Source organism: Mobula hypostoma, chromosome X1, assembly GCF_963921235.1.
Source record: "Mobula hypostoma chromosome X1, sMobHyp1.1, whole genome shotgun sequence".
Lineage (NCBI taxonomy): Eukaryota > Metazoa > Chordata > Chondrichthyes > Myliobatiformes > Myliobatidae > Mobula > Mobula hypostoma.
This window is the reverse complement of record NC_086128.1, coordinates 44,710,501-44,732,368: the sequence shown is the minus strand read 5'-3', so window position 1 is coordinate 44,732,368 and position 21,868 is coordinate 44,710,501. Positions and strand designations below refer to the sequence as shown.

Here is a 21,868-nt window from a genome sequence, read left to right as displayed (position 1 = left end):
ATTATATCGAACAGCTCAGAATCAAGACTAAAGTGTGTTTTTAGCTCATAGGCAAAGTTAGTTGTAAATGTTTGTCTGAGAGAGAGGGTGGGGGTGGGGGAGAGAGAAGGTAATGGGGAAGAGTGGGTGATGGGGAGAGAGAGGGTGAGGGGAGAGAGAGGGTGAGGGAGGAAGAGAGAGGGTGATGGGGAGAGACAGAGGGTGATGGGGAGAGAGAGAGGGTGAGGGAAGAGAGAGGGTGGTGCGGAGAGAGGGTGAGAGGAGAGGGAGAGTGATGGGGAAGAGCGAGGGTGATGGGAGAAAGAGAGGGTGATGGGGAGAGAGAGGGTGATGGGGAGAGAGAGGGTGATGGGGAGAGAGGATGGGGAGAGAGGATGGGGAGAGAGAGGAAGAAGAGGAAGAGAGGTCTGTTGTTTATCAGCACATTCGAATTAAATGATTATCCAGAAAGGCAAGATAACTCATTAATTTCTACTCAAAGTTGAAATAAGCCAAATTAATGGCATAGTGAATGATGGGTTAGTCAGCAAACCAATATCGAGAATTTACTCGAGAGGAATTGTTTGTTTTGCTTCTCAATGTACTCTTCATTGTTGTGATCTTGAAACATTTGTTCTTTACTATTTCTTTCTAAAACTGCCTGCAATGTCATCAAAAAATTACCATTGATTGTCACCTTCTAATTAGCCCATTTCTATTTGCAGTATATTGAATAGTTTGTGAATTGTAGAAGTCCACGTAATTCCAAGGCGAAATAGGATCGTTCAATATCCAAAACTAAATGTGCAAATTAAAGTGCAAATCCCAGTTGCTATTTTTTGTTGACTGCTGACTCCAGATCGGTACTTTAAAATAGTGGTTAAAATAGAACAGAGAATTGATGTGCGGGAGACCGGCAGTGTTGAAAAACAAGGCGGCCACAAACAGGAATGCTGAGCAGGTGGACTAAAATCACAAGGAAATTATCTGCATGGTGAAAAGCAAAGGTTGACTGTTTACATATATTATTTTCAGAAACATTACATTAAAATAGACCGACATGCCAGTGACAATTAATAGAGGTCCAAACGTTATAATACACAAATCAGAACGCCTGCGGTGCAGTTTTGCTCATCAATCTTCCCACATTTCACACAGTAAATTTTAGTTTCGTGCGAATTTGGCTTGATTCTTTGTAGAAGGAAGCTTCAATAACCCCCCTCCTCTACGTCATATATGGAGTGAAAAAAATCATTTAATCTAGACGAGAATCTAGCATCCAGATTCCACCCCCACCCCCATCCCCGAATTGATGTATAATTTGCCTTTCCTGTATTCAGAGTTGGGCGGCAGTACAAAAAATTGAAAGGATCACTTATTTTGATCCTTAATTGCGTTTTTGGCTCTCGTCGCTTTTTCTTCTATATAGTGCTTTATATATTGATCAAAGCTTTATTTCCCCCTGGATGTTTCTATCCATATGGCGTCTAATATGTTTAGTTTTGCCTGTTTTTGAAGAGACGTTTTGATGTTCCTATTTGCAATTTTTGTGTTAACCCCTCTCCTGGGAAGAGAAAAAAAATCCAGTTTGAAGAACAATTGCATTTAGTACTTCAATTAAGGAAAACAAATCTTCAGCGAAACAAAACTAGATGTCGACTTTACAAAGTGAATATTCAACGAGTCAACAAACCCAAGCACTATTGAAGTAAATTTTCCTAATATTTAGCGTAATTTAATCCGTTTTAAAATCTTTATTTGGACTGACCTTAAAATAACAGTAAAATGAACTTCACCTGAAAGCGAATATCAAAAGAAAGTACTTTGGACACAACTTTCTCTATAAAAAAAACTTCATTCCAAAATCATGTTCCACTCATAACGACTGAAGACTGCGAAAGAGGAATGTGTTCAATAACGGCGCGTTCGATTAGCAATGAACTGATTTGCCCCTTTCGGCGTATACTTCCTGTAAGTCATCAGAAACACAGTTGCCTGAACTATTTTTAACAGGTTGCACTCAGGATAAAAACATTCGTGAAGGAAATTGCGTGAAAAGCCTTGTAAAGTTGTAGGTAACCTCCAATGGTAGTCATGATAAATTATTTTGTAGGCTGGGAGACTAAGGTGCATTGGGAACAGAAACAATTGTGTTTCTTAAGGTTTTCCCCGTTATTTCGACCGAATCGCTCTGCTTCTGTCATTCGTCTTGGCAACAGCCAAGGCAGCAGAGCAATTTCGCCCCATCAGAAGATAGATGGCGGGAACAAAGTGCTTCTAAAATGACGGACGCACGGACCCGAGACCGCAGGATTAGTACCCTTCTAGTTGTCACTCTCCACAAATGCTTTCCAAAACCTGCAAGATTAAGCACATCCAGTGGTTATGTGATAGTTGGCCACTATCCAGTACCACAAATGTAATAGAAACAACACTAGACTTTCCAAACCTAAAAGCAAAAAAAAATGTTTTTATTTGCAAATAGCTCCAGTACGCGCGCATTTAGAAGAGGACGTTTGTGTCGTATTTGGATTCTTTTGCACGAATTCAAACTCAGTTTTGATTATATGTTTGCTTATGGGCTGTTATTTGTAAACTACAGATCAAAAGTGCTGATTAGGACGTGAACAATACATTAATGTTAATAATACGTTAAGGTTAACAAACCCATTGTGAACACTCCATTATTTGAAGTAGAAAATTAAACATTAAATAATAATATGATCTGCTAAGCTTGTGGTCTTTGGTTTACGGCTCGTGTTTGGTGTTATTAAAAATACAAATTAAGATTTTAAAATTCGATGTGTCACAGCAGCACGGTGCAATATGGTAAACAGTTTATCTGCTGTTTGAGTTTTCCTGAATATAGGTATCGTGTGGTGGTACAGCGAAACTCTAGCTGTAGACTTTGAACAGGTATTTCTGAACGAGTTACGAACCAATGCAACACCAAAGCTACCTTACACGATGGGGACCGATGATGGCATTGAATATAAAGAGCCTTTCAAATGTCTTAATCGCTGCGAAACACAGCTGCACTTTGCTTATTGCTGATAAATAGTTCAAGCCAATCAGGTCACGATTATAGTCATTTCTATGCCATCAGAAAATGATAATTAGTGCTGAGTAACACTGGCGAAATCTGAAGTATCGGAGCCATAGCATTATTAGCGAATAACGTGAGTGTCTACCCATCCTCCCCCACCCGCTTAAAAAACCTACAATACAATATTTATTTAAGAAGGGTTATACTAGGTGATATTCTACCCTGCATTCCAAAAACCATTATTAAAAATTCAGTGCCCAAAAAAAAACGACACCAGTAGAAGGTTGACAATAATTGGCCCGTTTAACATTTATGAGAACTATTTTTTTTCTCATTTACTTAATGAGTCGAAAAAATACATTCAATTTATTAAATTCTGATTTCAATTTTCAGCTATGTTGAGGGAATTTCCACAATGTTTCCAATCGCAGATTTTTACTGACGTAGAACTGCTACTTCTCTCGCTCCGTTCCAATGGTTCACAGTGTAGTGCGTGCATTTCACATAAAATTATCTTGATATCATTGTGTATTCATTGAAGAACAGGACCACCGGACCTTTTAAAATAGTTGTTATTTCATCATATTTGTTAATGCAAAGGGCATGTGTTTGGAAAGCAGCAGCAACCAAAGAATAATTCCGGTTTACACTTAACAGGTTAAATCTGCCTTAAAATGCAGCATATTAATAAACTTTTATCAATGCACGAAACACGTTAGATTATCTGATGCGAATGGCAATGTAGCTTGCAGTATGAGTAACAGAAGTTTAAACGAATATTTATTTGAGTAAAATTCCTTTTTACAGAAAATTATATAAACAGCATCAAAGTTAAGGAAATTGACATGATGATTCACCGGGAATGTGCGCATTTATCTAAGTGACGGACACGAAAAATCAGTGCGCTTTGGTTACTTAGTTTAGAGTTCAATGCAATCCGCCAGGTTAACCCAGTAAATAGAATAAGCCAAAGAAGGAAGAACGGCTCATAGTTAGAACAAGTCGCTGCTTTGTATTTCATCGTGTCATCACAGTTAAACTCCGTAATTTTCCTTAAGCCAAGGTTATCCACTTTAACTTGACTCCGGCAATATAAACCATATTTATCTTGATTAAAGAGCAGTATCTGGTTTTGTGAATTAAGGGAACCTCTCTACCTAATCAAATAGTCTAGTTCCTCTAGTCTAGTGGATCTAAATAGGGCATTTATTATTTATTCCTATCTTACACCATGGTAGTTGGTCTTGTTTTTAAAACGTATTAATTCGTTTCTAAACCGTGCAGTGGGGGTTTTCAGACGCCTGGATGTCTGCTCTGACGTTCCCGTGTCTAGTTATTAGAGCTCCTCTCCTTCTATTACTCCACACTGAAGCCTCAGCCTCCAATGCATTGCTTCAGGGCTCGCCTTTGTTCTTCCTATATCCATAATTATAGCTTTTAAAAGAGGGTACCTTTCCTTTTCTCGGTTCTTCTCCGTGTTATGACAACCACTTTGAATTGTCACCAAATGATTTACGTCCTGCACTGCACGATTTACTAATCCAGGTTGTTAAATGGATGTTTTGTGAATCTAGGAAAGTCTTTAAAAAATCATAAAAATAACTCAAGAAAAATATGATGCTTTAAATTCCAGTAATGAACCAATTCCGCCTTACTTTGCTTTATGACTTCAGTGTGGACTTGCTAAATTTGAATACCTACACTAATGTTTGGTGGGAGGGGAAGAATATTGAAGCGAAATTCTGGTATATCTATGCACATCTTACATTTTAATGAAGTTATTCTAAGTTGTTACTGAATATGATTGAATGTTCCTGCGGATCATAACTTAAAGATGAGTTAAAATTAAATTGGTGCGTCTTGAAAACTTGGTAAAAAAACTAATCTGCATGGAGTAACAATTAAAATTTCACTCTAAAAACACTGAGTTTAATATTAAACTGAAAAAGTGAATTTGGTGAGCGACTGTCCATAATGCATTTAAATACATCACCAAGTGAGGACATGCAAATAACTTGCGATTAACATCGCTTATATTCATGCGAACGGATTTATAAGGACTGTTTAAAACAAATTCATTAATTAAAAAAAAACTTTTTAGGTTTGTTTGGCGCATAAGATTTTTCATGAAGAATATCTGAACCTTTCTTGCCTATCACTGTTTTATGGGTTCATTTATCTTATCGACCACGCCCTCTCACCTCCAACTTTATAGAACATAGAACATAGAACAGTACAGCACAGTACAGGCCCTTCGGCCCACAATGTTGTGCCGACCCTCAAACCCTGCCTCCCATATAAGCCCCCACCTTAAATTCCTCCATATACCTGTCTAGTAGTCTCTTAAACTTCACTAGTGTATCTGCCTCCACCACTTATCTTCCAATCGATTCACAAACTCTTTTTTTATCGCCTCATTCTTAACAAAATAATTCACCTTATTTTTTGGATCTTACAAATTGTTCGTCGTCAATTGATTTCTATACTTCTTCTGTAGGTTGTACGCTATTTTACCAAAAAGTGCATGTTCACATGCTGATTGTAAAATTGAACATGTATCAATAATTTCGGATTATTCAATTACTGTCAAGAAAACGTTCGCTAAAAAAATGATATTTTACCCCTAAATCTCTGAAGCTGAGACGAAGTAGAATGATGTAGCCGAAGAGCTGTCATTTCTAAATAGTTGAAAATTGAGGCATATTGCTACATCAATATGGAGTTTGCAAAATTGTATTCTTAATGTGTTAAATATTTTGAATCAATATAACCCTTAGTTCTCAATTATACAGTTATACAATATTTTAAGTAAACACTTATGGAAAGTGTTTAATTTTCGTATTTATCGCTTCGTTTAGGGTGTTGGACTCTACCAAATTTAGCGTATAAAGCGTCAATACTTTGTTGGCTGATTTAATCCATTTATCTCAATGCAAAGAACATGATAACTGTTCTGCCCGAATAGTCACTTAAAGTTTATTCAACAAGAGGAAGTGTTCAGTTTGGAGTAAGGTTCTAAAGAATGAAATTTAAGTCATTTGCGACGCAGTGGGATTGCCCATGGAGGTGATTTGCAATCCAAGTAGTTCAACTTAGTTTGTAAAAGATTTCTGGCCAAAAATGGAAAATAAATTAAGAGTTTGAATCAAACTTTACCAATGTTAAATGTTTATCCGGAATTCCAATACCTGCAGATTCACCAAACTTTCAGGCCTTAACTTTCACAACCTTCGGGTGATTTGTTTACAGCGGTGATAGCAGCGGTTATTGGTTAGAGTGACATTGTTCTGCATCGCATACCACAAACAACATCAGGACACAAGGGGAGATACAGACATTGCGATCGATATCAATTCACGATACAAGACTCAGTGGATAGTTACTAAAGATGAAAAACAAGCAGCGGCACCCAGTACAAAGCGAAATATATGGATGAGAGACGGATATGAACAGGGTGGATATCACATTTCCACATGCCACGCATTATGTGAATATAGCTTACGAACTTTGGGGGAAATTGGAGACATTTGTGTGTGTTTACTCAGATTAGAGGAGCATTATTAACATTACACAGGAGATAACAACTTTATTTACAGATGATATTTAGTTTAATGTTTCTAAACGACGAAAATCTCAAACAGCTCCGTCCACTGTACACCAACATTAAAAATATGCATCCCTAGTTTAAATATCTGTAAACACAGACTAAATGCACACACCATCAGAGATGAATGCAGAATGAAGCATGGGGTAGTAATATCTGCAAAGTGCTTGTTAACATTTAACCTAGATTCGTGCAAAACCTTTGCAAAAACTATTAAAAAGGTGACACGTGGCTTATATAACATAGTAAGGATCCAAAGAGAGTGTTTTTTTTATTCTGAGCAAGCGGGACAAGGTTTAAGTGCAAAACAGAGGATGGTCAACAGAATACACTTATGTAAACAGGAAGCTGGCGTCGCTTCTGAATATACATTAATTGCTATATTTTGGTTAGCACACCGCATCAATACAAAAATCCTGAATTTTATCTTGCTTATTCTGTTTTTAACGCTACTTTTTATGTTAATAATCATTTGCTTTGATTTAAGCGTGCACTCCCAGTCATTAGGCTTTAGATGTGAGATGAGCAACATTTCAGATTTCAATTCGCTTCGAGCTGAGCGCTTTATATTTTGGATAAAAATTGTAAGGAAACAAAATAGCAAAAATTATCCTCAATGTTCGTAAACTAGCTGCACCTGTTGTATAATTAACTATTTAATAGCTCACTCCTATCTTATCTGGATGAAACCCCTTTCTTTTCCCGGGCTTTGAATGGCCGTCAGTTGCATTTGGAAGGCTGCAAATCATCTTCCCAGTAGGGGAAAACAAACGTACGAAACGGAACGAGCTCCTCACAAAGACTGGGTTATTCATACTGCTCAGCTCAGGAATAATTACGGACCGCTGGAAGGCAAAAATTGTTAAATACTGACTACATCCCGCAGCGTTCTTTTATTTTACAAACCAATTTGAAAACAGCGTTGAAAATCTCGACAAAGTTGAGATATATGAGAACAGGAGTAAAAAAATAAGTGGCTTCGGTTTGCACGTTAAAACTCGAGCTTGTTCACCTGTCCTTGCTGGGCATGCGCTCGTTCCGCATTTAATGCATTTTGAGATTCCAGAAAATATCTGCCAATGTTAATCAAAAGAAGGCTGTGTTTGTGTTACATTCTAAATAGCTTGAATCTACGTATGAGATGAACAAAACACAGGGCAATAGAAAGCAAAATGAAAAAGAGAGGTTGGCTGCAAGCCTTTTTAATCACCTTTCGGCTGTTTTATTCTACCCCAAGCAAGGAAAATAGGAATTCAATATTCTGCTCGGCAATGCTAGCTTTCACAGGCGGCAAGTTATAAAGAGTAGACCCTGAATCTGCGTCAGGCTGCAACTTGATTTAGCATTATGTAATTCTTTTTTCAGAACTTGAGTATCACTCGATGCCTCGGTGTGTTCAGACTGGCAATTTAAGCAATGTTTTTTTTTAAAAAAGTGAAAAATAAATGCAATTGCCGCCTTTTTGTATTGTTTATGAATGGTAAAGATCGTTCGAGCATTTTATATTATAACTGTCAAGAGAAAGGATCGGATCGGATTTCTTTCTCGCGTGTTCCACTCCAAGGTTAATATGCAGAGCAAAACAAAGAAAATCTCAGGCTCTCCACATGTTTCCCAACACCTTTGAACCCCCTATTTAGGTGTACGGAGGCTAGGTAGCTCCTTCATTCATTCCTAGCCGTCATCCACTGCTGTCACAACCATACCCTATCCATCATCTCTCACTGACGCGTGTATATAAAATAAAATGTATTTTATGTTTTCAAACAACACATTGACATTTCGTTCATCCTTTGTGCAAATATCATTTTCATTTGTGTACAATCCCCGCCCCCGTCACCTTGGCAATATTATCAGCCAGTTATAATCAGATTGAACATTTTTTGTTCAGTAGCCTTTCTTCTTAATACATACACAAACATTCAGTAACTTAATGACACGCCCAACGCGGTATGAAAATACAGAGAAAAACGCAGAAATTAGTAAATGACGCTGACTTTAACAATTCCTGGAAATGATCCATTCAATACTCAGCTAACGGTCAGTAAAATGATCAATGCAGGCATTTTCCCTAATGTGACAAATACCTGATGCACCGAGCCACACCAAACTCGAAAGATAGCAGTGACAGCGCCAGACAACTCGCCGTTTGTGACAGGACTAAAGACGTTTATAGTTGAAGTGGGTATCACATGAGAATGTCATTTAAATCGCCGCATTGATTAGCAGATAGCGGAAGAGACCAGGTATAATTAAGGGATAAAGTAGAAGGTAAATGTCCCGAATCACACTTTAAAAATACGAAGGTTTTTTTTGCGCCTGTTAGTTTTTTTTATATAAATTGCATGGAATCCACACCTGGTTTAAACAATATAGTGAGACAGATACAACTCTAGCTGAACGATATATAATTTAAAGCGTCTTTTTCTAAATATTGCCTTAAATAACGCATGCAGTACATTCCACCATAAACAGTGCTGAGTGAACTTTTGTTCCCCGAGTGTTGTAGATCGAGTCAGGATGGCATTTTAAGCACACGAGGGTTCCTTAAAGCGGCCACTCAGTATTCCTCCCGAATACGTATTTTAATCATTTATGATCCGTTTCTTTTTTTCAGGGGGGGGGAGGACGTTAATTTGCGGTTGCAAAGCTGCGTTCGGATGATTGCTACATTTCTTATATTCACTTAATATTTGTTTACCGGCTTTTCGGGGCAAGCCATCGTTGTACGCATAAAACAGTTTCATAGCATGTTAGAACGTGTTTATGAAATTGTCTGCTGATTATTTCGGATGGGTTGTTCGCTGATGGAAATGTAGCTTTCATTAACTGATTCTAATTAAAGTTAATTAGGATCGCCGCCGGGCTAGTGATGTAATACGCCCTTTGTCCAATCACAAGACAGGAGACAGCCAATTGGATACGTTTGCATATCAGATCCATATGCATGAAGCAGCCATGCAAATCCAGAAGTTTTCCTGAATTTCACGGGGAATTCTCTCAACTTAACCCTCTTTTTTTCACGCAGCGTACAAGTGGGGAAATCACCTCTACTTGGAAAATTGAGGAGAAGACGTTTGGATTTGGTTGGCGATCAGCCTCTGTGTCAGTTTCATGTTGCGCGTCAATTCCATGTCAATTTCCTGCAGGCTGGTAATTCCTAGTCAGTCCTGTGCACTTCCTCGTTAATGATGACTATGACCGCGATGGCTGACGGTCTGTTAGCACCAGACTCATCCAAGTCGGCCTTTCTGGAGTTTGGACATCCAGCTCAGCAGTCATCCCCTGGCATGTCCCATGGACACTATCCAGTGCACGGCTTGCACTCGAGCGGACATTCTCAGCACGATGGTTCTTACTCAGGCGCCTCTTCGTATGGCAGATCGCTGGGTTACCCGTACCCAAGTCCAGTTAGCAATCATGCAGCTAATCCGTACATGCCATACCAGAACAGCAGCACTTTGGGTCACACCAGGTTAGAAGACACAGGTAAGACCCGTTCAGACGCCGGTTCCCCTTGTAGCATACATCGGATTATACCGTGCTTCCATTGCTATTCTATTATTGAGTCAGCCCACTTTTCAGAATCGCGATGCCGGATTTTGAGAGGCCTCTATGATGACATTATTTGTATATTCATTAAAAAAGGCTTTAATTGCGTTCTTTAAATAGACACGCGCAATTAAGCAAATTTAATGCTGAGAGAAAAAAAAATCAGCAGTTTGTTCGTTCACAGTTCTGTCTCCTGCCAAAGGTCTCAGCAATTGACTGACGCTACGGCGAAATAGTCTATTGTTTGGCGAGAGGTCCACTTTTGTTGGGGAAAATTGGTAAATTAAATTCTGACCGATTGCGGTGAATTGCTGCAATGCTCTCGAGCAAAATGTTACTGGCGTGAAGAATCTTGAAATTTGACCCTTTTGTGCATATTTCTGAAGTAAACCATATCGGAGTACAGTCATACAATCGAGCTCCTGCAGCGCGTCCTGTGTTTTGCTCTCTTTTTGCACTACTTAATTTAATTATATATGTTTCTTATTGTAATCTATATTTTTTTATTATGTATTGCAATGCACTGCTGCCGCAAAACAACAAATTTCACGACATATGCCAGTGATATTAAACCTGATTCTGATCCTGTTCTGATCTAACAGAGTTAAGCGTATTTTTCTCCCTATAATAATCCGCATTGCTGCGCTAGCTTTTGTATTCGGGGAATCACCATTTCAAGGTAGTCTGATTCAACCTGTTGGGACAGGGGAAGTAAAAGAGAGGTGGTCGTGATTCAAAGATGTAATGTACCTAAGGTTCAGTGTTTCCAATTTCCCTCCAAGAACACGAGAAGTCGACTGTAATCGAAAATGGAGAAATCCGATTGAACGGGAAAGGGAAAAAGATCCGAAAACCGAGGACGATTTATTCGAGCTTACAACTGCAGGCTCTGAATCATCGCTTCCAGCAGACGCAGTATTTGGCATTGCCAGAGAGAGCAGAATTGGCAGCCTCTCTGGGACTCACCCAGACACAGGTAGGGTGCCGGCCAGAACAAATTCACCCCTCTTGAAAGTATGAGGGTCCTCTTAAAGAAAATGCAATCTCTTTGTTCTTGTAGGAAAGCGCACACGCACACGCGCGCTTGAAAACGTATTCAGATTTACCTAGGTTAGTTTTTATTCTTAAACTTCAACACCTTGGTGCAGTTGAATTTGGCACTTTAGTTTAAAAAAAATGCATTGAATTTGCATAACTATTAACAATGACTTCGAATTTACAGCAATAGGCGTGGGACCCTTGGTATTCGTGTGTGATCTCAATTTAAAGCCGAAATTTTACACTCAACTGGAATGCAAACTGAATTTTCAATCTCGGTGTGTCTTTTAAAAGTGGAAGTTGAATGTGGTTATACCAAAGCAACCTACCACTGCCCAATAAAATGGCAGAGCCAATTATAGTATATTTATTGTGACGCTACTTTCTTCAGTTTCTTTATCTTTTTATTTGATCTGTCACTATTAATCAGTTAAAGTACAGAAAGTAAAGGGCCAGATAGATCGGTTACTTTTTCTCATAAGTTAACTGTTTAAAACACGAGTAGAGAGTGCAGTCATGGTGCACGAAACACGACGACGAGAATATAACAATACCTTTTCATTTCCCAAGTAGGGGCATATTAGCTTGGCATTTTCTTTCAGTATCCGCATTTTTAATTGCTACATATAATAAATTAAAAGTGGTGGCTAGTAATAAATAATAGACTCGCAAATCCAGTGGATTCCGATTAATTGGGGCATATTGGGGCCAGTACATTTGGCTCAATTAAGCGGCTGCCCCAATTAGCCGAAATGTCATGGAAATAGTAAAAAGGTATTAAAAAGACAAACTGAGTAACATATTATGTATTTAAATGAAATAAAGAACAAATTAAAATACTATCTACTACTACTGCAGTATTAGAAAACTGTGCTAGTTCCTAATACTTATCGACCGAGGAATTCGTGCGTGTCGCGTTCTTTTGACTGTACATGAACAAAATCAGCACAAATACCTAGTGCAGATAATGGACTGCCTTCATACAATGCTTTCAACGATTACATCCTCTAAATCTTCATTTTCATTGTAACATTCAAGATGATTGTTAATATCTTCAAATTCTTCGTAGTTTAACTTGTTAAAGTAGTGAAATAGTTTCATTTTCACTCCCGACCGTTTCTGGCATCTTCAAGCCTGAATGCTTGAAACTGCAGTGAGCAAAACAGTTCTGAGTTGTCTTACTGCTTATTTCTCGCCAACTATCAGTGACAAAATTCGCTGCTTTTTGAACAGAAACACGCAACTGACGCTATTTTAAAAACTGTTCGCTCAAAGCACGGTGTTGCCTCACAGCCACGCAAGCGCACGCGACTGACGCTAGTAAGAAACTGTTCGGCAACAGTCTCTTGCCCCAATTAAGCGGCATAGAGCCCCAAATAAATGAAGGAAATCCCGGCTATTTTCTTAAGTTTTTGTTCTTTAAGTTTTCCGAAATAAGCGGCTGTCCCGCTTAATCGATGGCCCAATAAACCGGAATCTAGTGTATTTCAAAACTGGCAGTGCAGTGCATGAAGGAAATGCGCGTGAAGGTCACAGGTAGTCGGAGCACACGGAAGAAAACATTTTTCGTCGTCGCATGGTAAGCCAATTCATTATCGTCATGCACGTTATACGTACCGCAAGCTCTCAATTATGTTAATCAAGTAACAAATATTTTGGGCAAATCTCCAAGATTTTATGCATTTATCAATTTTCATGTTACTGAATTGTTCTAAGGTCGTATAAAGTACTTGGGTATTCTTAGAAAATTGTAGGTATAACTTGCTGCACTCTCAGGCAGCGCGATCTTCTTCGTTTCTACCTTCTACTTTTTCGGGCATTCCACGTGTTTTCAATTGATAAGGATTCACTAAAATTCGCGCATTAAAATTAAGTTGATCACACAAGGATTTCAAGTTCCCGTGAATGTTAATAATCATCCTGAATACATGCTACTCAAAAAAAGATCCCGGGGTTCTGTTTCTAAAAATGGGAATCTCTACGAAGAAAGTTCGAAATTCTTAAAAGTCCGATTTCAAAACATAATTTAATATATACGTTTAAAATTAATCGCAATGCAATGCCATAACACTTTGTTTAATTAAAATGTGCATATTAACCCCAATTAAAGTGACCATAGAATTAAATAAATAAGGACACGTTTGTCCGAAATACTGTAATTTCGGAGTCTTCAAATCGTCTACAGAAAACTTTATTGGAAACAATAGTTAAGATGTACAAATGCTAATAAACGGCATTATAATCTTTCAAATCTCAGTAACTGTTGGAGCTTTAACTGATTATGCTGAAATATATTGCGGATGTTGTGTGGCCATATGCACAATGAGATTGACACTGGGTGCAAACCACAAGTATTTACTACTTAGCCATCAAGAAATGTTGAAGTTGATTAGCATGCTTAAAATATATAACACACGTTATGCAAATATACTTAAAATACAAATTAGTGATGCATTTCAAAAACTAAACTGCTTTGCAAGTTCATGCCTGATCTTCCAGGGGACAAATAAGCTATTTGCCTGTTCTTACAGGGGACAAATAAGCTATTTACCACCATTGCCCTTTAACACAGAGCAAAGATAATCTAAAATGGCATTGCTGGTATATACTGATTAAAATTCTGATAATTAAATAAGTGAAGCACTTAACTGACTTTTTAAAAAATCACTCTGGGAGGTGAGGGTTCTGGAGTAAATAGCACAATCATTAACCTTGAATTTCAATCTAAAACATAGGAGGTGAGTTTAAATATGCCTCAAAATAAAATTGAGGAAGTCTTCATTACAAAAGAGAAAGGGAAATTTTCACTTTTGATTGCACAATATGTCTAGTTACTATGTTCCCCCTTGTATCATATGTCTCTTTGGTTAAAAAGACAACTAATTTCATACTAAACCTTATTGATTTGGAGCCCAAATTGTCCTATAAAAATTGTAACTTCTATACCAAATAGAACTTATATGAAACTATATATTTGTGTCTTAAAACAAAACTATAGTTTGATTAAGATCACTAAGTCTGCAGGCTATAGTGAAAGTTTTCTTTGCTTCTACTAATGAGTGTATGTTAATTTGTATCAAACTCCTCATTGTTTTCCCATGGAATCAGCTTGTCATGCAGACTGGAGAATCTGGACCCAAATTAAAGCTATCATTGTTGTGTGTTCTTTCCTTGTATATGTCCATATCAAAATTTAAGTTTTTAATTCCTTTACACACTGTTTCATTTTCCTCATGAAAGTTCAAAATGTGATTGCTGTAATTATTTACTGATGGGCTACTTTATAGATCAGTCTGAATTTTCAAGCATCAGTGGTTTGACAAGACTATTGGAAAATAATTAAAATTTGTATTAAAACCCTCTTCTAGATTGGGCTTCCATATACATTAAATGTGGATGTCTTTATAACAAATACATTAACATATTGGGGTGGTTTTAATTAGATCATTTATGAATTTAGAATCATGAATAATCCCTTAAAAAGTTCATTCTCTATACAATTTTGGATTATGTGGGCTGAATTTCAGCTTGAATTTAATGAGTGAAGTAAATATAATGCCTGTGTTCCTATTTTATTTTAGGTGAAAATCTGGTTTCAGAACAAGCGCTCCAAGTACAAGAAACTGATGAAACATGGCTCCAGTGTGCAAGAAGGTGACCATCTGCCCACCTCTGCTGCTTTGTCTCCATGTTCACCTAATATCCCACCAGTCTGGGACGTTGCCATGGCAAACAAGGGTGCCACTATGCCTCCAAACAGCTACATTAACAGTTTTGGGTCATGGTACCCACCAGCCCACCAGGACACCATGCCAAGACCCCAGATGATGTGACTGACCAGGAGTACAATATATCCCGCAGACTTTCTATCAATTAGACTAAAAAGGTTACATGATTTGTGGTAGTTACGTACCAGAAAGAATGACTGATTTTTAGATAGCAATGGCTATATGCTTTCAGTCATACCTAAACAGGTTTGTTGTAGAAATGCAATGGGTATATAGAGTCAAACTTCTCTAATGAGTGCAATGCAGTCTTTGTATAATGTCTGATACTCTATTGGAGAAGTTTGAATAATCTATAATCTACATTGAGAATTGCAAAAAAAAACAATGAACTGATTTTATAGCTCTTCTATTAATCTCGATTTTAATGTTGTTTAAAAACACACATCTTCAAGATGCAGATCCTTCTTAGTTGGATAAAATGCAAAGGCTGCATTTCAAATTGTTCACAGACAGGGCCCACTCTCTGTTTAAGATAAAGACCATATCAACTTTGTTTTATTTAATTATCATAACGTTTGAAGTATTATGGTTTTCTAGACAATATTTAGTTGAAATGTATCACACTAGAATTTTCAGGGGTTCTTTGAATATAATAAATATGAAAAAGTGAATATGATAAATTTAAACACAAACAGTTGTCAAGATGTATATAGTTAAAAATAATTGGAAATACTAGATTCTGGGAAAATAGCTTTAAGAGAGACCAAAGTTTGGGGCTTTGATCCTTGATTTAAAATTCTGGGGATAAAATATTAACTGTGTTTACAGATGCTAATGGAAATATAGAAAATTTCCAATGTTTTCAACATTAAAATAATTGTCGGCACTTTCATATCTATCCTATTAGATAGAAGAAAGCTTAGTCTCATCCAACAGCTCAACCAACACAAGAAATTTGCAACCATTACTTCCCATAGTTCCATCCATTATAATCCATGTTTGATCTTAAATCATTGAAATCAAGACTGGGGTGTTTAAAATAACTAAAGACTAGTGTCTTTGAGTCAAATTAATCTAATTATTGCAAAGAAGTTCTGCCCACCTGACCACCAGTCCTGTTCCTCTCGCACCCCCCCCACCACCCCATGCCCTCATGATAAACTATATAATTAATAACGAAATGTGATGTGTTATAGGCGATGAAACAACTGGACGTGACTCTCATTTGAAATACAGCCTATGTATCGAAATAAAAGGGATATGTTTAGCTCATCCAAGCAATAAGGAGGCAAAAGATGTCTTGGAGAACAAAACGGTAGAACACAGTATGTGTGTGTATATATTAAAATAATTGTAAATAGTGCATATGTATTATGTCATTATTCTAAGTAAATCAGTGATACGCATTCAAAGCATCCTATATACACCCGATTCGGATAAACATGGCTACTCGATTTAATAGTATGTTTCTCAGGATAATAGAAACCGGAGCGTGTTCGCATTATTTTGAAAAAAGCAATGCCGACTTACTGTGGACTTAACTGTAATTATGTGTAAAGGAAAAGCAAGATGATTGCATGTAATTGATCAAACTATTTCATTCAGTCTACATCCCTACACCATTTCTTACTTACGTTTCCTCGAGGTCAAACATAGACGTGAAGCTTACTAGATTTTTAAAATTATATAAAATGTCTGCGGTCACGTTAAAAAGTGGAGGAAAGGTGATTTTATTTTTGCATGACTACATATTAATTTGCCGAGAAGAATTGGTGCATTTCTGGAAATGTTGTAATTTGTCTTTCTGATTAAAAAGGCATTGGACTTTTAAAATGCAGCTATCGTTTGGATTATGGTAACCGAGGGCCCACGCGCCTTTGCCCTGGCGTTACACTGATGTTGCGGGAACATTAGTTCACTTAGATCAAGTGTAGGATGGCGAATTTGTCTTGATTGTTGCATCTCTATTTTTTGATGAAACAAAAGATGACGACATTACTTGAAGCTGATGCGGCTTACTAAATAAAAATCCAAAGAAACGTTTTCTTTCGCGGCGTGTGTGAGATAGGGATGGGCGCTGGGGAAAGCTTAACATGTACGATTTCTATTCAAGAATTATCGTTAAAGTAACGCATGCCATCTTAAGACCCTAAAATGTAATTGAGAAAAAAAATGGAAGTTAGTACTTGTCACACGTAGAATTACTGCAGGTAATAACCTGTCTTTCCAATGTTCAATGCGTGTCGTCTGTTAAAACTTCCGGCTGATGTGCTTTACCCTACCCACTGTGGCCAATCGATTTTGTCACCGGCGAACAGTATCACAGCATAAAGACCCAAAGAGTATACTTGATTCAATTTCTTATTGATATTTCTCTATGCTTTTCAGTCCAAGTTCAATATTTCCCTGTTGATATCTAAATCGCAAGTTATTTTGTCCAGCATTCCGTGTGAATTTTGATGTTTGAAGGTCCGTGTTAATGAGTGTACTCTTTGTCTATACAAACTATTCAAAAATGGGAAATAGCAGATTTGATAACTACCCCCACCTTCACATACCACTAAACATATGCCATCATTTTTAAGAGTTTCTTTACTGAATATTAATGAATACAAAGAATCTGCCGCAGTAAGCTTATAGTTAGCCAAGTAAACATAAATCCGCCATGCCAAAAGTGATTGATTAAGTAGTAATATATACTGATTGTGATTCGGAACTAACAGCCTTTAAGCCTTTAGGCACGGAAGAATATGGTCGACTTTTTTTTAGAAAAAACCTGAAAGCGAATAAATCTATATTCCTTGTTCAAAGGTCTGACAGATACACCTGTGTCGAACATTCCCAATTAAGAAACGTGTTACTTACCACGTGTCTCTGATCTCTACTTGTCATGCCTCGCAAACTACAACACGTATTGAAATCCTCGGTTAGCTCTCCCAATTTTTTGTCAAAGTCAGTCTACAAGACAAGATAGTGGTATTTACAGATTTTAATGCATAAAAGCTCCCATGTCAAGCCTCCCCCCGTAACATCTGCACTGGAAACCGTGTGCAAAGCCCACTTCTCTGCTATTTTAAGATTTTTTTATGCTTGTGTGAAAGGGGCTGTAATTAGAGCAATTTTGACTGTAGCTCCCTGAATAAAGCGCTTTCCATCAAGATAATTACCAGCAATTTTCGGTCGCCTAAATGCACTGCTTAATATGTAACAATTCCGAGTGGAAAAAAAACGCGAAATCAGGCAGATGCTCCGGCTGCAGTTTTGTTGCACAGATTTGAGTTGTTATTACCTAAATTACTTGCAGGTGTATATTGTAATCAACAAAATACTGATAAAAGGGAAAGAAACATGCTTTGGATCGATATAGAAAGCAAACCAAGAAATCTGCATTACAAAAGGTATTTATGCTGCGGCAGTAACATTTTATATGTATTACTAAACGGAATATACATTTGTCTGTTTCCTGGTAATAGGCAGCTACTGTACCCACGGACACGCCAGTGTCGAGGAAACGGCTGAATGCTGCACATAAATGTTAACTCCTCACATTCCATAACTTTTTGAGGAAAAATACAAGACGCCTCTTCTTTAGCCCTACGCCTCAACCCTTCCCCATTTCCTTCTCACCCTCTCATCACAAAGGAAAAATAGATCTGAAATGATTGTTGATAGAAAGCAAGCGGTGATCCCAAGAGAAAATCATTACTTAACCATCCCTGTCTAGTTTCGAACAAGTTTTATTTTAAAGCTAGATCTCTTTACGCCAATGTATTTAAAATACCACCCGAAATACCCTCTGTTAGACACATCTGATCTCAAAATACTTTGTCCTTAAAAGTTCCCCTCTTAAACGTTAGCATATTTTCAAATGACCTGCCTATTGAGTTCAGTTCAGTCTCTGCCTCTACAGCATTGGGCCTGTAAGTAATTTTCATGCACTTGAATAATCAGCAAATAATATATCAACAAATGTGTCTGATAAGAGGGGACGAGTAATGCTTATGTACGTCGGGTACACCTTTAGTGGTATTTGGGGAACAGAAGACACCGGCAAATCATAACTGGTTTTAGACTTTAAAAACATGCATTGACTGATGTAAGCAAGGTAGCTTTTTAGCTCATCGCCCACCCCCACCCCTTCACCACCACCACCAACATTGACCCCAGCGGACTACAGATATGAGATTTGAACAATTAGTCGGTACTCCTGTCCGTAGATTTCAGAAAACTATCTTATGCGCGCCCTAACGGATCAACCATCGGTGCAGAAAAATTGTGGAATTAACGAAGATCACACGTCGAATCAGGTTGCCAAACGTTAAGAATGCCTTCGAGGCAAAAAAAAAACATACCACATACTACCACAGGGGTGAGCAGAACACACATTTTACTCACAAACCAAAACTTAACATGTTGATTTGCAATACTGCTGGACATCCCCGCTTCTCTCCCTCTCATTAACCAATGCACTGAATACATAGGATAATTATATCTCTTAACTCTAGCCGAGAAAGTATCAGTTTCAGAGCATACGAGAAGGATAAGCGAAGGGTTTGGCTTACCTGCTATGGTTGGTATTTACACGGAAATTATTTTGAAGCCTGGGCAGAATGACAATTTAGCAGCCCCCCCCCCCCACCCATTGAAATACATTCAGTAAAAGTGTGGGGAATGGAGCTAACAACAGCGGTGCAGCTAGCTCTGGTTAAAGCTCCAAGTGTGAATTAATTCTGCTATCAGCGTCCTCTTTATATTCTCAGCTCAATTAGCCTTTATTACTGGCCATGTTTACTCATCGAGAGATGGGATAAAATGTGTTGAATAGAGAAATTGCTCATCTTTGCAAATTATAGGTAATTTTAAAGCTTGAGATTATAATAATAGCAGTCCAATCTGGACAGCCTACGTATAGTCTTCCAAACAGCATAATTACTGGAAAGGTTTAGGAACTCCAGAGAACTGAATTCATTATTTACTCTTCTCTTTGACGAACTTGGGGCTGTTTGATGAATACAAATCGCACTGATATAATTACAGTTCGGATTATTTTATTATGATTATGAGCCTCTGGGACACATTCTCCAGTAAATCTCGGAAAGGATGCCTCATGTCCAGATCGAGCAGTCGAGATCAATTGTGTTTTATTTCCGCGTTTATTATTCTGTATAGACGGTGAGAGGTTGGGAAAGTGGCCCTTTAAAGGTGAGGTGAGGGAACTTGCCTTAGACATACTTGAAATACTTTCCATTGTGATCGTTAAAAACTGTTTGTAAAATCAGCTTGGGCTTCTAAAATGAAAATGAAATTCTGCTGTTCGCTTTGATGTCTAACGGTCAGGGTCTTTAAACATTGTAAATAAAATTATAATCCGCATCCCCGGGTTTCGGGAATGGTTTCGGTTTGAATCAAGCGACAGTAATCTTACAATCGTCGGTTTCATCGACTAAGAATTGCTGGAAGAGCATTCGTTTCAATCCTGCATGGGCTGTAGCGGGCTGCTTTGCTCAATTCCGTGCCATAGTGTAGAAGATGGTGCACGTTTTGTTTTCTTTAAGACACGATACCGAAGGATGGGAAGATCTATCCTTGTTTAATGGATATAGTTGAATGCAACACGTCTATCAGTCTGCAATGAATTACACTTCAGAGATTGTGTTGAGGATAATTCCAACATTGTAAATGGCATGTCATGATTTCAGCGCTGTGATATGCCATGTATTTCGTGTTTATCATATACACCGAAATTCGATACACTGGTCGTTCCATTTCAGATCCCGTGGTACGAACGTTCATTTTATGTATATTATACGCAGCACCTGAAGACATAAAAGCTCATGAACAATGAAATTGGAGCTTTAACCAATTTCTAATTAACCCCTACCTCACCACCAACTAACCCCCACCCCCTACCATCACCTTCACCTCTCGCACTTCGCCACCTCCCCCTACCCCGCACAACCCTTTCACTTTCTTGCTCTTAATGGGTGGGCTGTTTTAAAAACATGGTTTTAACATAAGTCTTAACGAGCTGTTCTTTGTATTGCGAAGAGTATTCAGTTAAAAAAAACAGCATTATCTCTGCCATCTTAAAAGATTGCAGTCCACTGCTCCCTCTACCTGCGTTACGTAATATATTCGAGCATTCAGAAAGCTGGCCTCGATGTTTAAAAAAATATTTTGTGCTCATCGCTATTGGTTCCAACGATTAAACACCGTGTATAATTATGTTAAACTTCAACGCACTATCAAGTACTGTATATTTACATACCCGTCAGGGTGTATAATTGGGTCCAGTGTATTTTTAATATATTCTAAAGTCAACGTATCTTTTAACTGCTCGTAATTCTGGACTCGGTATTGTTCATTCCTTACAAATCCTTTCAATTGAAAACTAGAAAGTAAAAGTGTACAAAAAGTAAACAATTTCACCGGGAAATACCTGATAAGAGCACGCAGCTTGTGATAATTAGTTCACCTGTACCGATAAAATAAGATGAGATTTAAATACAGAAATGTAACCCCTTCATTGTACTTCAAAAATTTAGGTGCGAATTTTGTTGCCAAGTCTGGTAAACTGGCAAACATAGTAATAGCGGCAACAACGGCTGTTTTCGAGATATTGAACTGAATTAATAAAACAAGAGCATTATCGTGATTTGGTAGATATATACACCTGCTCAGTGTCACCGCTTTTCTTAAAACGTAACTCATACAGTCGCCTGTAAGTGAGAAAGAATGCCAAGCTCTGCGCATTTTAGCCGCTATACCGGTCTTTTAGATTAATTTTAGGCTATGTACTTTTTGGAGGAAGCACAGGGGTTTGTAATCAGAGGCTTCTGATTCCTTTGTTCTGCTGATTTCTCACAACAAAAAGCTCAGAAATTATTTACACTTTCACGTTCTCCTTTCGTGAAAATATGT

At 37.8% G+C, this 21,868-nt stretch overlaps 1 protein-coding gene and 1 long non-coding RNA gene across 3 annotated transcripts in view; one reads left to right on the top strand and one right to left on the bottom strand.

Moving 5' to 3' along the window:
* Positions 1-19,643, bottom strand: part of LOC134340269 (uncharacterized) — a 59,429-nt gene extending 39,786 nt beyond the window's left edge. Inside the window, exons 1-2 of the long non-coding RNA XR_010016499.1 lie at positions 19,510-19,643; positions 17,813-17,905 (exon numbers count right to left, since the gene is read on the bottom strand). This is a non-coding gene — a long non-coding RNA (uncharacterized LOC134340269). The remainder of the gene's footprint in view (positions 1-17,812; positions 17,906-19,509) is intronic.
* On the top strand, positions 9,600-17,026 carry LOC134340646 (homeobox protein DLX-6-like). Of its 2 annotated transcripts, XM_063038097.1 has the most exons (3): positions 9,600-10,118; positions 10,964-11,157; positions 14,801-17,026. In XM_063038097.1, the coding sequence occupies exons 1-3, from the start codon at positions 9,818-9,820 to the stop codon at positions 15,050-15,052; spliced, it is 747 nt and encodes a 248-aa protein (XP_062894167.1). In that variant the 5' UTR covers positions 9,600-9,817; the 3' UTR covers positions 15,053-17,026. The 2 variants fall into 2 exon arrangements, with proteins under 2 accessions (XP_062894167.1, XP_062894168.1); XM_063038098.1 differs by lacking the exon at positions 10,964-11,157 and having other exon boundaries at positions 14,801-15,009.
* Positions 19,644-21,868: the final 2,225 nt, after the last annotated feature.

Coding starts and splice junctions, on each gene's coding strand:
- LOC134340646 (XM_063038097.1), top strand. CDS start 9,818: ATGATGACTATGACCGCGATGGCTGACGGTCTGTTAGCACCAGACTCA. Junction 10,119..10,963: donor CACCAGGTTAGAAGACACAG/GTAAGACCCGTT, acceptor TTTCCCTCCAAG/AACACGAGAAGTCGACTGTA. Junction 11,158..14,800: donor TGGGACTCACCCAGACACAG/GTAGGGTGCCGG, acceptor ATTTTATTTTAG/GTGAAAATCTGGTTTCAGAA.